The 14,617-nt window shown below is 45.5% G+C and overlaps 1 protein-coding gene across 2 annotated transcripts in view; it reads left to right on the forward strand.

The window, feature by feature from the left end:
• Positions 1-12,750, forward strand: part of ap3b1a (adaptor related protein complex 3 subunit beta 1a) — a 31,604-nt gene extending 18,854 nt beyond the window's left edge. For both annotated transcript variants that reach the window (XM_003965383.3, XM_011604710.2), the window contains exons 23-27: positions 4,535-4,763; positions 5,998-6,082; positions 6,608-6,705; positions 7,606-7,744; positions 11,886-12,750. In XM_003965383.3, coding sequence (XP_003965432.2) covers positions 4,535-4,763; positions 5,998-6,082; positions 6,608-6,705; positions 7,606-7,744; positions 11,886-12,036 — 702 coding nt within the window. In that variant the 3' untranslated portion in view covers positions 12,037-12,750. The remainder of the gene's footprint in view (positions 1-4,534; positions 4,764-5,997; positions 6,083-6,607; positions 6,706-7,605; positions 7,745-11,885) is intronic.
• The last annotated feature ends 1,867 nt before the right edge of the window (positions 12,751-14,617 follow it).

A 14,617-nucleotide genomic window follows, 5' to 3' on the forward strand; every position in this document is an offset into this window, starting at 1 on the left:
TGTCCGAGCTTATTGTTGAGCTCGGGATGCCCAGAGTCTTTCAGTGCTAAAATATATGAATTACTTTACCATAATTGTAAGGATCTGTCTAATGGCTGCAGGTAAACAATCGTATCCACTCTTTTCGTCTCTGATACTGTGAGCGTTGTTGTGTGTGTGTGTGTGTGTGTGTGTGTGTGTGTGTGTGTGTGTGTGTGTGTGTGTGTGTGTGTGTGTGTATCCTGATTCTGCGCTTCGGGCCTACGCAACTGTCACTCTGTTTGATTGACAGCTGTGCTCAGGATGCCGTTTATGCTACACGAGACTTGTAAGTCACTTTCTCCTCCTCAGGTGAAGGCCGTGGAGTAATGGACAATAGAAATGCAGATTAGAATGAGGAACTTTTTTCAACATCTGATTTTAGAGTCAATTCTATGCATAAATACATGATGAGCGCCAGGATTCATAGACAAGGGTAAATAACCTCACCTTTATTCACACTCGCCCCCCCTTCCCGTGCAATGAGAGGCAGACACACACATACATACACACACACACTCTGGCCTTAGTGTCATTTCTATTTCTCAGCAATCTTCCCACGGAGGCAGCAAGACTGTCTCAGCTGAGCGCTCGGGCCCTTTTAGAGAATTACTGCATGGTTATCAAAGGCATTTAGATTAACCCTGGTCACTGTCTTTGACCCCCCCTCCCCTCCTGTCTCCTCCTCCTCTCCTCAGTTTCTGCATGCAGCAGCTCTCTCTAATAACATTTTGACATTAGGATCTCTCACAAATGCCTCTTAAAGCTCCCCCCCACCCTCCCCCGCACCTCTTCCGTCCGCTGTCCGTGCGCGCACCGAGGTGGCTGAGGCAGATAACTTTTCATTCACAATTAGCAGTCAGCGAATGGGGCTGCGTTGGGGGGAAATTGAACTGTCAGCGGCGGGGCGCGGGGCGTTTGACCCCATCACACCCAGAGGGGGCCATCATAATTTGTTCATTTGGTGTCCATCAGGCGGGCGCCGGCTCGCCCCCTCCTTCTCCCTCATCTCCCTCCTCACCCATTTGACCTCCCCGTAGTGGGAGCTCTGGGTTCAGGTCTAATTATGAATCAGCAGAAGGACCCCTGAGTGCCATGAATATAGCAGCCCCCTGCCCTCCCCAGCTCCTGCTGCCACTCAAACGGCAGAGATTGCCTCTTAAATAGGAATAAATGTCCACACTAAAATCAGCAAGGGGGGGGCAGCTGCTGCCACAAAGGTACAGTTTTGGGAAATGTCTTAATGTCGCTGCATTTCTCCTGTGCCTGCGTGCACGTGTGCCGGCGCTACCCTCAGTCCTCATCACATTGTGTATTTTTTAATGACTTCTGTGTTAAATCTGTGTTTTCAGTCAGGAAAACAGGCAAATTTGGGGTTTTGCCTTTCATTATATTATTTCTGTAAACACAAACACATCATATTATAAATCAATTACAGTACAAATATGCAGTTTGCTCATTTCAGTACATCGAGAGGATACAGAATATTTACTACGCTCTCACAGTTAATGATAATGCCAAAAGTATTTTCCATATTTTGGTTACATTTTTAATCTTTTTGTAAACAATTCCTGTGTGTCAGCAGCGTTCATAATATATTCCACCCACAAGCAAAGTAATGATATTTACAAGCTGATAGCTTGTATTTATTACCTTTCCTTGAATTGTTAATGTGTTAATTGGTAAGCAACACATATATCAAGCGAGGTTTTAATACTAAGTGGTTTTTCTTATATTGTTTTTTATATTTGGCTGATGAAAATCAATAATTGTGCCTTATTTAACCTAATGCAAATATAAAGAAACTCTTTGCCCTTTAATGATACTGGAGTAAGACGAAGGACAATATTTGGTGAATAACAATTCTGTATTATCACTAATTTTCTTTAATGGAAAATTTCAGAATTAATCATTTTAGAATATCTAATCCACGAACAAATTGGCATTAATGAAGGAACCCCTGTCTGTCTGTGCTGGGGAGGCTTCTTGTTAAATTAAAGTGGTTTAAAAGGGCTGTAGTAGTAACATTTCTTTAATTCAATTTGCAGTCAAGGTCTTTGTAACGTCCCGCAATTAATTGTCATCTCCTCAAATGAGGGCAACAATTATGCTCTAAAATCAAACACATGTCTCTTACTTTAATCCTCTCAACTTTTGTCGAGCGTAATGAAAATCTCGTCCCTTCTGTTTGGAAGCAGCCGCCATCCGAAATAAAGAAATAGATTTTCAATATATGCTCGCATGTTACTGCAAACCCCCCCCCCCCACTGCTTTCTTTTAAATTGGCCCCCTTTTGCACACGCTGTAAGGCTACCCAGCCTCGCTCAGCCCTCTTTGAATATGTCAGCAGGATTTTCAGGTCATTTGCCAGAGAGGATGCTGGGAGCGTGGCGTCCGGGCTCTGAAGGTGACTGGTGTCTGTGTCATCCATCACAGCAGCTTCCTTTAAGTTGATGCATAATAGAGCCCCTCAATCAACTTTTTTCCTCATTGTCACCTGCCGCCTAACTGTCCACGATGGCGAATGAGAGCCAAAAAAAAAAAGCAAAACAAAGGGAGACTGACAGAGGAGTCAAGGTTACATCGCTCTTCTTCTCTTATTTACACCTCAGGTGTTATGGGCTTGTGCTCTGTAACAGGGCAACAATGGGTGGAGAAGCGGAGGGGCACTGGTGTCAGGCTTTAACTGTCCACTGTGTCAAATTGGTGATAATAAGCAGTTTGAAGCGCTGTCCCGTCACTGTTTGTCCCCGCCGACGGCGGCGCCTGCTTTCAGCGAGGCGGCAGACAGGACCTTGAAGCTGGATGTGTCTGTCAGGGAGGTAAATCTCTGTTGTGATGGGGTGGCAAACATTATGGCCTGCTTTATCGACACGGACTGCTCTGACACGTCCAAAAGTGGCCCGATAAATTTGCACACTGACGGTGGCGTGACGGGCGGCGTGAGGGCGCCGCAGCAATACGGCAGAGTGACAAATGTTTGTTTGACCTCCTTTACAAGAGACATGGCTACTCTGACTGAAAAATGGCGCCGTAACCAGGCAGTATCTTCTAAATCTGGTTCGGCCAGCCGTGGCTTATTCCATAAATGTGTTTTCTTATTTCACAGCAGACTTCTGAATTCCACTTTCTGCACATTTTCCCATAATTTCAGCCCCAGGAGTTAGCTCACTTCCACTAATGTGACTACACAACACGATAGCGTGCAAGATGCTTGACAATGTTTCAGATTTGTTCACGTGTTGCTGCCAGAGGGCAGCTTCTCGCCCTCAGACGTGAGCGCATTGAAACTCATCCGCGCTGCTCTTTTTGTATGTCAAAACGATTCTTCACCCTCTCACAGCCTGCACGACGAGTCAGAAGCTGTCTCCAACATTTCTCATTTGAGTGGCAGCACAAGCACAGCACAGCACATCACTAAAGCAGCGTCCAACCACAGTGGGCGGCACCAGCCGTTGCGTTGCTTATTATTAGCTGCATTCGGTTAGCTTAATTAGTTCACATATAATTTTGCTTTCCTCTTTGACTCTCACAACTTTAGCTGAAAGTTAAATTTGCTGTGGTAACTTCGAGGTGATAAATAACTTATTTTTTTCCCGCTTTTTAAACTCACACGTTCTTTTCTGTGTTTCCTTTTGCATAAGTGTGAGCACAGTCGTGTACTACACCGGAAAGAGGGTGTGAAAAGTCCACGTCCTCTCCGATGTTTTGAAATAATTAGCGCTGCCAATCAAGACCGACAGACCTCTTTGACTCTTGTCGAAGATTGAAGAAAGTACTTAAAGCTGTCAAGACTTTTGTGATGTGTTTTATTAGTTCGTGTTGATTATAAATACAGTGCAGCCGCTGCAAACAGATTATACCTGCTAAGTGAATATTCTCAGGTTTCTGTTGTAAATTGTGCAACACTGTGTGGGAGGTGACAGTTGCCAGTGTAAAATCAGTCAACAAAAGGCAGGAAGTGTAAACACATTCATCCAAGTAAAAAGATGTTAATTTTTAGCCTTTACAAAGGATCTACAGTCACAGAGCTGCTTTCTTTTCTATACCTCTCGGACATAATGAGATTTCCTGCCTCAGCGAAAGTAAGCGCTCTTCTCTTAAGGCCTGTGAAAGGCAGGTTTGGCCCATGAGGCACTTGTGTTTCTATTCATTAGAGCTTGTTTTTATTCAGCCCGACTGGGCTTCCAACCCATTTCTGCTTTTCTAGATTGATTGAGGACATTTCTTAAATGCGTTCTTGTTTATCCTACAGAGTTAATGAAAGGTGTGTTATCATCAGGGACGCCGCATTCTGCCTCCTGATTAGGCGCCGTGCAAAGATGGGTCCTTCTTGAATTGCTCTGTTGCTTTTATGCGGGTGGAGTCGCACTGTAATGCACAAGGTGTCCCTGGAAGAGTCTACCTCCTCCTCCACTCACCGATCAGTCGCCTTTACGCTGCTGCTCGTTTCACTCATAATCCAAATTGCCGAATCTGTTCATGTTTAGATTTTATCAATGTCTTGTTTTTCCAGGTCACCACTCCATCATTCGGCCCCATGACGACCCATGAGCTGCTTCACCACATGACAGGAAAAGGTCTGTCAGCCAAGTACCAGTTCCCACGGCAGCCCTGTTTGTACCAGCCCAGCATGGTGGCCGTGCAAGTCATACTCAGCAACAACTCGGACCACTGCCTGGAGAAGATCCATATAGGAGAAACAAGTCCAGCCAGTCTCAGCATCCACTGCTTTAACACTATTGGTCAGTTTAAGCGCCACATGTGTAAAATAATTCCCAGCCTACTCACTAAAGAGCTCCAGCCATTGGTTAATCCCTTAAATAAATCATTCCTCTTCATAAAACCAAGGCGATATCTTAACTTTTAAATGCTCATTTGCATTTTCAATGCTCCACTTTAGGGCACTTGAGTCGTTTATGACAGCTTCCTTCTGCATTCTAAATGTTCCGTCTCGTTCCCCATAACCTGGAAACGGCGCCTACCATTTCTGCTAATCCCTGCTCAATAATACTGCCAGGATGCACACAAAGAAATGCCATCTCCACATTTCTGGCTATGCATTTTCTTTGTCATGCACACAAATATGCGTACGCCAGGAGAGGGGCTGTGCAGTCAAGCGTGTTAAAAATGTCAATTGCAGGGGATTGATCGGGCATTGAAGGAACTCGTGCAGCCAAACGGTGGGTAATTTAGATCGATTGAGCTCGGCCACTGTGAGCAGGTGGTTGGTGCTGGGTTTTGTTGGCTGTGGAGGATGAGAGCTTTATGAAGTGCTGCCTTGTTGTGCAGGAGAATGTAAAATGGACAGGTTGTAATGCTCCTAAAATAAAATAACAAAACATAAAGTAATCCTTGGTTTCAGACGGCTGGTAAACAAAGAATAGGCATATAAATGTTTCTAGCAGCATGGATTTATTTATAGCTGGCTCATAATCGGACCTGAGATCAGAGTCCGTAATGGTTCTGGTTTCTCTCTGGAGTCTTTCTGCACAAAGAGTTGAGCAAGGGAAAAACACTGCACCATACAGAGAGCAACACATGCCATCTGGGGAAATGTGGAGCATGTTTCTGTCTGTTCATCTCCTCCTCTTTAAACCTCCCTTTCAGTTGTCCAGACTCCGCAGCAGTTTTTGACTCTACTCATCTCTGTCCAAATCCCATTTTGCCCTCTTTGTCTGGATCTCTGATGCCGACGCTTCCTTTGACAAGCTCTACAGCTTAGAAATATGCTAGCCCTGCATATGTTCCTCTTTTTTTGGGGGGCCCGAGGCTCGAGGTGTGTGGAATGAGATTGAAAGATAGATTTCTCACACACGGTGGCCTTGCTTTGTGAAGTAGAAAACACAAGTGGTGCGGATGCCTGTCTGTTCCACTCTGCTGCTGCTCTCTCCCTCCGCTTTATTCTTCCCTACATTGCACACTGTGCCCTTGTCACTCACTCCTTTCTTTTCGCCTCCTCCCTCCTCCCATGTGCAGAACGGCTGGAGCCAGAGGCCTCAGTGATGGTTTCCATGGGTATTGACTTCAGCGACTCGACACAAGCGGCCAACTTCCAGTTGTGGTAAGACAACCTGACATCAAACCGGGTGCTTTTTTCCTCCTAAGACCTTCACTTCTACGTCTTGTTCTCAAGTGTCTCGTATACAGACTTTATTATTATCCATTTTCCTTTTTTTTTGTTATCTTCCTTTTTCCGTCCAACCTGAAGGGAGACATGAGGCACAATTGATCTCAGATCACTTGAATAACAGTTATTCCTTCAGTGATCAGCCCCAGCCAAATCAACCTGCTGAATGCCATCGGCACTGCTGCTCCGCCAATCAATACTCTTATCAGGAAATCTGTTGAGGATGGGGGGGGGGGATCAATCCTGCCCGAATTGCCATTCACCGTGCGTGACGTACAAGACAATGAGAGGAGAAACATTTCATCCTTCAACAAAGCAGAAACGTGAACGCACATGTCCTCCTATCACTTTGTCCCCTTTTCTGTATGAAGGGCTGAGACGATTCGGCTCTATTCTGAGCTAACAACAACAACATGTTGGCGCTAACACCTGTTAACGTTGTGATTCTCCACTCCTCAGCACTAAGGAAGACCAGTTCAGTGTGTCCATCCAGCCGGCTGTGGGAGAGCTTCTAATGCCTCGAACAATGTCAGAACAGGACTTCTGCAAGGAGCAAGGTCGGCAACAGGCAGCAGACACCATCACCGTCACGCTAACAGTTACATTTAGCCAATTTGTGTCCTGAAACAAAGATCTGTATTTATTATCTGTGGTTCTTAATTTGAAGTCAAGGTTTAATGCAATCCTTAAATAATAATATCAAAATAATATCAAATATTATGTAGACGAGTGTGTTTTATTGTAGTTATCGATGGCTTGTTAGGGTAAGGCTTAACTGAACACAAACGCAACATAATTGATTCCAAAATTGTGCGCTTGATGTTAATAAATGTGTGTTTTCTGAAGTCTGATCCTGATAACTAATGCTGAGAGTATTTATACGACCTCAAAGCTGCTGTTTCTATTCTGAGCTGTGGTTTCTTCTCATTATCTCGTTAACTATATTTACATTAGTTGTTTTTTCCCACTACCGTTGCAGTATTTTTTTTTAAAGCTATATTAATGACCTCCATTGTTGTAAAGGGACAGGGCTTCCCCCTTCTAAAGCACTTCGGCCACTTCATGGTATTTGCTACATAAATGTTCCAAACCCCTCACACACACCTGCAGAGCTGCAGCTATTGAGTAGCTGAGAGCATCCTCGTATCTAAGCCATCAGTGCTTTTAAGCTGCCACTAAATGCTACTTTGTGATTAATTAATTAGAATTTTCTGTGGTTTGAGCACTGATGGATGCGACTTACACTCTAGATAAAAGAAAGAATTGAACGGAGTAGAATAGTTGGCTTCGCTGGACCTTTCTAACAAAGTGCTGTTTTATGCCCATTGAGTGAAAAGTCAATTAGTGGTTCACCAGCAGGTTTTTATTCCATGTTCCTCATAAATCCTCTTTTAGTTCTGCTTTTTGTTTACAAGATTTATTCGACTGATGGCCGGTTTCATTTCGCATCCCCTCAGGTAAACTCCTGGGCATGAACGAGACCTCTGCGACCGTCACCATGGCAACAGCAAACACCTCCAGCCAGGCCATCAGAAAGCAGGTGCTGGCCGTGGCCAACGTAGGGGTTGTTCCGTGCAGCCAGAGCAACATTCACAGGTGAGTCTGCCATTTAAGACCTCTTTTAATGTGTATATTTATGCTCTTCAACTTTGTTGCTTCTTCTAATAGTTAAAAATAAAAAAAATACCCATTTCAAATATACGATAAAAATGTTAACTCGCATAGAAGAAACTGCAGAAAGTTATTAAAGTTTCAAATCACATTGGTAAACTTCTGCAGGAATATGCATGCTTGTAATGGAGATTAAAATATGAATATGTTGATGTATGTGTGTTCCCAGCAGACTCTGTCTCACACACACACAACTCACACAACACACACACAGACACACACACACTCTGGGGGAATGCCCTAAGAAGCTTGGCTTTGTAATTGGTGTACACAGAGTGTGCTAATGAGCTTCCTATTCTGTCACGCACTCCCGAACACCTGATGGATAATTACGCCTCCCTCTCGCTCTCTCTCTCTCTCTCTCTCTCCCTCCTTCTCTGTCTTTTGTTTCTCCTCCTCTCTGCGGCCGAGTCTGTCTCTCTTTCCTTCCCTCTGCCTCACCTCCTTGCCGTCATTTCCACCACCTGCTCGTCTCGTCTGTCTCAGCTGGCTCCTGTGCGAACGCCTCCACTCCTCCCCTTGTCGTGTCGCTCATCATCGGTTTGTGGATGGAAACAAAATAAGTGGGGAAATATTGGAGATGGACAAAAAGCAAAGGGCAATAAGAGCCGTGCAAGGGCACAAAGAGCCAAAAGACTGAGTGGAAATCAATGTTGTCTCTACATCAAACTAACTTCAGCCCTGCTGTCTGGAAGGTGGCCTCCAGGTTGGCCAGTTAGCAACACTGGTCTTTGTAATAGATGGCTGTGAGGTTGGTCATCGTGGTTTTAAATAACATTCCCCCAGACTTTTTACTCTAACTCACATTAAGATGCGGTTTGTCCACAGCCTTTATTTTAAGGGTCCCAGTCTGGATCCCATTGGAGACTCAAAGCAAACTGGTTGTGCTAAACTGTTCATCGTAATAGTTGTTTTAAGTCAAGTTATTAACAGAGCATTTGTCTTTTTTGTGACATCCACGTGTCAATACTCGGGTGATCGATTGGATTAGATCCTCAGAGGTAACCGTGGAGGTCATTTGTCAATACGTGCAGCTTGAGATGTGGCCTCCGTCCAGGTCTCTGCATCTCTGGGGAGGTCAGCGGTGACTCTGAGGTCACACAAAGAAATCACAGAGTCGATTACAGACATTTGATTGGCATATTTAGCCCGAGAGTTGAGCTTGTCTCACTTGTGGTAGGAATCATCACGCCGCTGCACTCCCTGTGTTTATCAGCAGGGCGCAGCACTGCTTTTCCCAAACAGCTCATGGAGCCGGAGGGAGGGGGGGGGGGTGCTGCCTGTGAAACACACAAATTGATTGCTGGAAAGGAGGATGGCAATAAATCAAGCAGGAAAGCAAATGTAGAAAACGCTGTTCTTGTTTATGTCTAAACAGGCGGAATGGAATAAATGTGGTCTATTTTTCAGTCCGTTTGAAAGCAAATTTGATCGAATTTTGCATGCATTGCCAATCCCTCTGTGCCCCCCCCAAAGGAGAAAAAAAAATCAAGTGATTTATAAGCTGTGTTTTCTCTCTGCTTTTTGATATAATTAAATTAGGTTTCTTCGAATACTTTTTTTTTCCCCCTCATTTTTGTGAAGTTTTTGAATTTTCTGCTCCCGTATAAAATGTCATTTAAAAAAAAAAAAAAAAGCATTTTAACCCCCGCTAATTGAACGATACATTTTCCCATTGCGCATTGCTTTAGCTGACGGCAGCTGATACGTTGAGCATCACAGATTTGTTTACCGCCACATTTGCATGTTTAAATCCATTCTATATTGTTCTCCTGCGCTCCTCTGTTGGTGTGTGTTTGTCCTCTCACACACTTGGCGTCTGACTGCCCATAGAGAGCAGCTCTGCAGAATGTTGGTATGGGCCAGCTCTGCATGGAGGGTTCCCAGTTCTAATTGGGGCTAATAGCTTTGGCCATCTGCCTGGTTCGAGTCTGAGCACATGTGGACGCCTCCAGTCTGGCCTTACTGACCACTCAGTTGAAGGACGCCCCCCCCCACTTGTCCACCTGGTCAGTAGAAAAGGGATAAAGCAGAGATGTTCAGCGCAGCGGTGCTCAGGTTTATTCTTTTTCTTATTCTAATCTGAAACTCCGGCTGCACCAACGTCGTTTTAACCAGATTCCAGATGGCGGAATGATATTGAAAATACACGAAGATGCCAATAGCTCGCTGCGGGTTAACCCCTTTGGTTGCTGGCTCTTTAGTGGTTCTCTGGCGAGGGCGAGTGTTAAAGGTGAAGACCCACCCTGTGTCTGCAGCAGCAGGGCGGAGTGGAGGCAGATGGCACACACAGGCGCTCCGCACTGAGGAGAATCACAGATAATTGGAGAGTGATGCTTAGCCGCGGCCCAGCCGATCGATGCCAATCCGCCTGCTCCAAGTCCAGGGGTTATGCTTTGCTTTGCTTTCCACACGCTGCAATTAATCCAGTGTTTAGCCCAATATGTGAGGAGTGCAGGAGAATACCAATGACCCGTTTAAGGCCCGTTTGTCTGTAATCTTGGAATAAATGCTCTGATGTGTTGGGTTTAAATAAAAATCTGCTCTTTTCACCTCAACACAACCAAAAACACCACACTGACAATATCAAATAACAACACACTTCACACACAAAAATCCAACAACTCTTTGTTTCTTCTGGCAGTTAAAAGCAGCGTCTCCAGAGACACAATGAAAGCAGCCTCGGGGTAGTGTTAACTGGCTGTGTAAATGATAGATTTATATCCTAAATCCATTAGCAAAGCCGCAGGGACCACGTAGACACCTCGGGCTACCGAGCCTTAGGGCGGCAGAAGGACAAGCACTCCTGTTTGTGTTTGCACCAGTCTGCACTGAAGAGAAACAGAGTGAGCCAAGATATTCACAGATTATTAGGACTGTTTTTGTTGCCCCTTTCTTCAAGGATTTCTGATGAATTGAACTTACTGAATCACAGAATTTGGGGGGAGGAGTGGATTAAGTTCCAATCCCTGTATTATTTAAAGATGTGATAGAAATCAATCCTGCTCTTGAATGGCTTCCTGCTAAAGTGGCTAATATTTTAATTAAGCCTGAGGAGCACTCTCTATCTTCTCCCTGAGAGCTCCCTGATAAACTCCCTCTCCTCTGTTGATGGTAATTTAGCAGCTCCCCAGAGACGCACCCAGACACGCCGGGTTTGTGAGCCAGCAGTGCTTTATTGTGTGCCCCCCCCAACTCCATGTCCCTGTCTTTAACATGTGCGCGCTAATTGGTGAACGTGCTAGTCGCTCATGCTGTAGAGGTGTCAGGCATTGGGGGGTGGGGGGGGCTCTGTGTGACAGAGCCCGTCCAGAGGCCGTCCTGCAGGGGCTCTTCACAGGCTTTAGTCAGGCCTAAGTGGGGCTCATTGTAAGCTGTTTGTCAGGTCTAAGCGCGCTGCCACGGGGGGTCTTTGTTGCACAAATGTAGTGCTAAATGGAGGCAGATGGCTGGGAGTTGGCCACAGGAGACCGAGAGATCCAGAGGTCCAGAGGGGAGCAGGAAAAGCGCTCGGCTCGGCCCTGTCGCCCCTCAAAGGGGGTCACCCTGGGTCATAGCCCCTGGCTGCCTCTTGTTAGCGCTCTCAATGGGGACCATGTGTGCCCAGATTTTGCCCCTGTCTACCGGGATGGTATCCAAGGAAACGGTGGCCTGAGAATTCTCTCGGTGGTCCAGAGGGAGTGGGTGGGATGGGACGTCCATCATGTTGGTCCAGAGGCCCCCAGTCGCTCATAGACACCCACAGTCTATAAAAAAGATCCAAATTCTGTTTGACTGGCATGAAGGGCGTGTCTGCACCTTAATGACCCACTAGTCAGCTGTGATGATGAACTAACTGTCTGTTGATCTCCTCTCTAAACGTCCACTCACATCAGCTCGTTTTCTTCCTCTTGCTCAGTATTTCAAGCTAATTACAGGAGGTGAGAAGCTTCACTTGTGATTTTTGAATATCTTTAAGGTAACAGATACAGTAACTTTCTGTCCGTGCTTGATAGCCTATTTCCTTTTACTATTCCAAATCTATCATAAGCCGTGTAGCCGACGCTCGCTCTGCTCTCCTCTGCAGGTTTGCTGCACAGACCATCAGCAGCAGAGCCCTGGTCCTGGTGTCGCTGGAGCTGAAGGAGGCCACAGCTGCACTCACCGTCAACACAGAGAAGAGCGTCATGGCGTCAGTGTTACTACGAGACCTCAAACAAGCCTTCGCCCAAGTGTAGAGTCCCCCCGTCTATCCCTCCTCCCTCAGTGAAGGTAAAGGGGAAGGGCATGTATTTTAAGATTTCATGTTTTATTTCTGTGGTTGAGGACACAGCAGTTGGTACCTGCAAAGATTTGCCACTTTAAAATTCCCCAGCTGATAGAGTACAACGTGAAGAAGGTTGACCACAGGGAAAAAATTGAAAAAGTGTGAAAATGTTTATTAAATTTACAATTTGTGGGTGTTTTTTTTTTTTTTTTTTTTTTTTTTATAATGTAATTGTCCTAAATCACTGAAATAACCGTGAACACCTTGAATAAAGCAACATTCTCCTCCTCCACACCAGGCATACCATTCATTTTGAAATATTACCCACATTTTGTGCTTAAATCAGTCCCATCCCGAGATGACACCTCTGCCCCGCCAGAATAAAATCATGACATTTCTGGTATTGACCAGTGCTGCAGGACAATCTGTCTTCTGCGTTTCTACACACTGAGTTTTCCCACTGAAACACTGATGTCCAGCTATATTTTACCACCATTTATTTCCCAGGAAACAGATCCTAGACCAGTAACACAAAAAAGTATGTTTCCCACCCTCTGCTGCCAACAAATAACTTGTGAAAGTGCCTTCAGTGCACAGGGAAAATGGTAATTAGGGCATAAATCAACGTCTTCGTAATTGTTTTGCATTTGCTGAACAATAAAAAAGTGCATTTATTTAAGAAAAATGCTCTTTTTCTTCCTTTTCGTGAAACGCATATATGAGATATGAGGGAATTATTCTACATTCACTTAGATACTAATTTGAGCTGCTACTGTTACTGTAACAGGATAGATACTGTTTAAGCTGCTTCTGTTTGGAGCAAACTAAAGCCTGAGATAGTCCTGCTGCGTTGGATAAAGTTCTGCTGATGTACATGATGTGTTTAAGCGCTGAAGCAGGCCGGCGGCGTCATGTGCTTTGCGTCTGGCTGTCTTTTCCGGCTCATAAATAGCATCTCTCTGAGGGTTGTGGTGAACACCTGTTAGCTCATCTGTCACAGGAGCTCCACTCGCATCCATCACCTCTCCCTCTGTACTCATTCCCTCAGCCAGCTGTTCCCATTACACACACACACACACACACACACACACACACACACACACTCAAGATGTGTCAGGCCTGCCAGCTACTCATTCACAACATAAAATCATATAGCTCCACAGTCATTCGGAAGACTTGAAAACACAATTTATTGCACAAGTCACTTCACGCAAATGGAAAAACCCAACAAATTTTCTCATTTAGCCCAAACACTGGAGGACAGAGGGAGGTACAGGTACTGGACAGTGGCTGCAGTCATAAATGTGTTATTTCACCCTTAATCTGACGTCGTAGCAGCTCACAGAGGGCACGGAGCTAAATGCTACAGTGAAGTAGCGAGCAAGCGTTCAGCCTTCAAACGCTGGTGAAATGGCAGACTGACGCTTGCGCGGATGCTGAATTGCTCAGTTGGCAAACGCCGCACGAAGCATGAGCGCCACAGTCCCTCGTAGCCGCCAGTATTCTCTGGTCAACATTTACAACCCAGCAAAAAGAGCCAACACACACTCCCACGCTGTATCTGAGAATAAATAAAAATCCCATTGCCGCGTCCTGCACTTTACTCTTAATTGATTCTAATCACCAAAAAAGCACAGCAGCTCGTGGGCCCATTTCTTTTAGTCATTAATTTTTCATTAGCATCTCAGAGGCTAACTGATTGTAGAATAACTGACATTTGCATGTGCAAGCGTCCTCCACCTGCAATTTCGACGGTGCACATCTCGCTAAATAAAGCTGGAATGGCTTTTTCTTTTTTAAATTTTTCATTTATATGTTACATGCATGGGGATCTTGGTGTACCACCCAGGTAACAACTTCTAATCATGTTTTGTGGCATTGTGAGCTCATGTGTGATCTATCTCCTGGCCTTGGCACCTGCTTTAATGATCTCCACCAGAGAGAGCAGGAGGCTGCCGACGCCTCTTCTCCCTCTGCATTGCTGTGCGGTGACAGCTTGATTTCTTTCCCTCTCCGGGCTCCAGCACAGTGACATGATGGGCCTGTTCAGCCACTCTCATCAGGCTCGGCGCGTGTTGGAAGAGAGCAAAAGGAGGGGAGGTTGAGGGTGGGGGGGGGTTGCGGGCGTGGAGGAATGGGATGATCCCGGCTGAGGAAACGCCTGTCTGACCTTACCGGTGAGAGCAGAGCACCGAGAGCTCATTAGCCAACCTGTCTCTGATCATCTGACACGGAGCTACACATACTCGCACGCCACCGGAGGCGGTGATGTCATCCCACATTGAGCTGTGGCACCATGTTGAACTCTGGTGTCAATATAAGACGTGATGCTCCACAGAAATGAGTCAAGATTGCATTTCGTCTTGGACTTTTGTGGTTAATTATTCTTAATTACTCCATGGTTACGTCTGCATTGACGTTCACAACCAAGATGCTCGAAAAGATGCCTTAGGGTTTCTTTTCTGATGCGCTTTTCCCTGTGAGCGTCCACAGCTCACCGTCACCAGTCTTCCCAGTTTAAAGGAAAAGGTCTGTTCTTCACTTCCAGTCAA

The sequence above is a fragment of the Takifugu rubripes genome, chromosome 6 (assembly GCF_901000725.2).
Source record: "Takifugu rubripes chromosome 6, fTakRub1.2, whole genome shotgun sequence".
In the NCBI taxonomy this organism is placed as follows: Eukaryota; Metazoa; Chordata; class Actinopteri; order Tetraodontiformes; family Tetraodontidae; genus Takifugu; species Takifugu rubripes.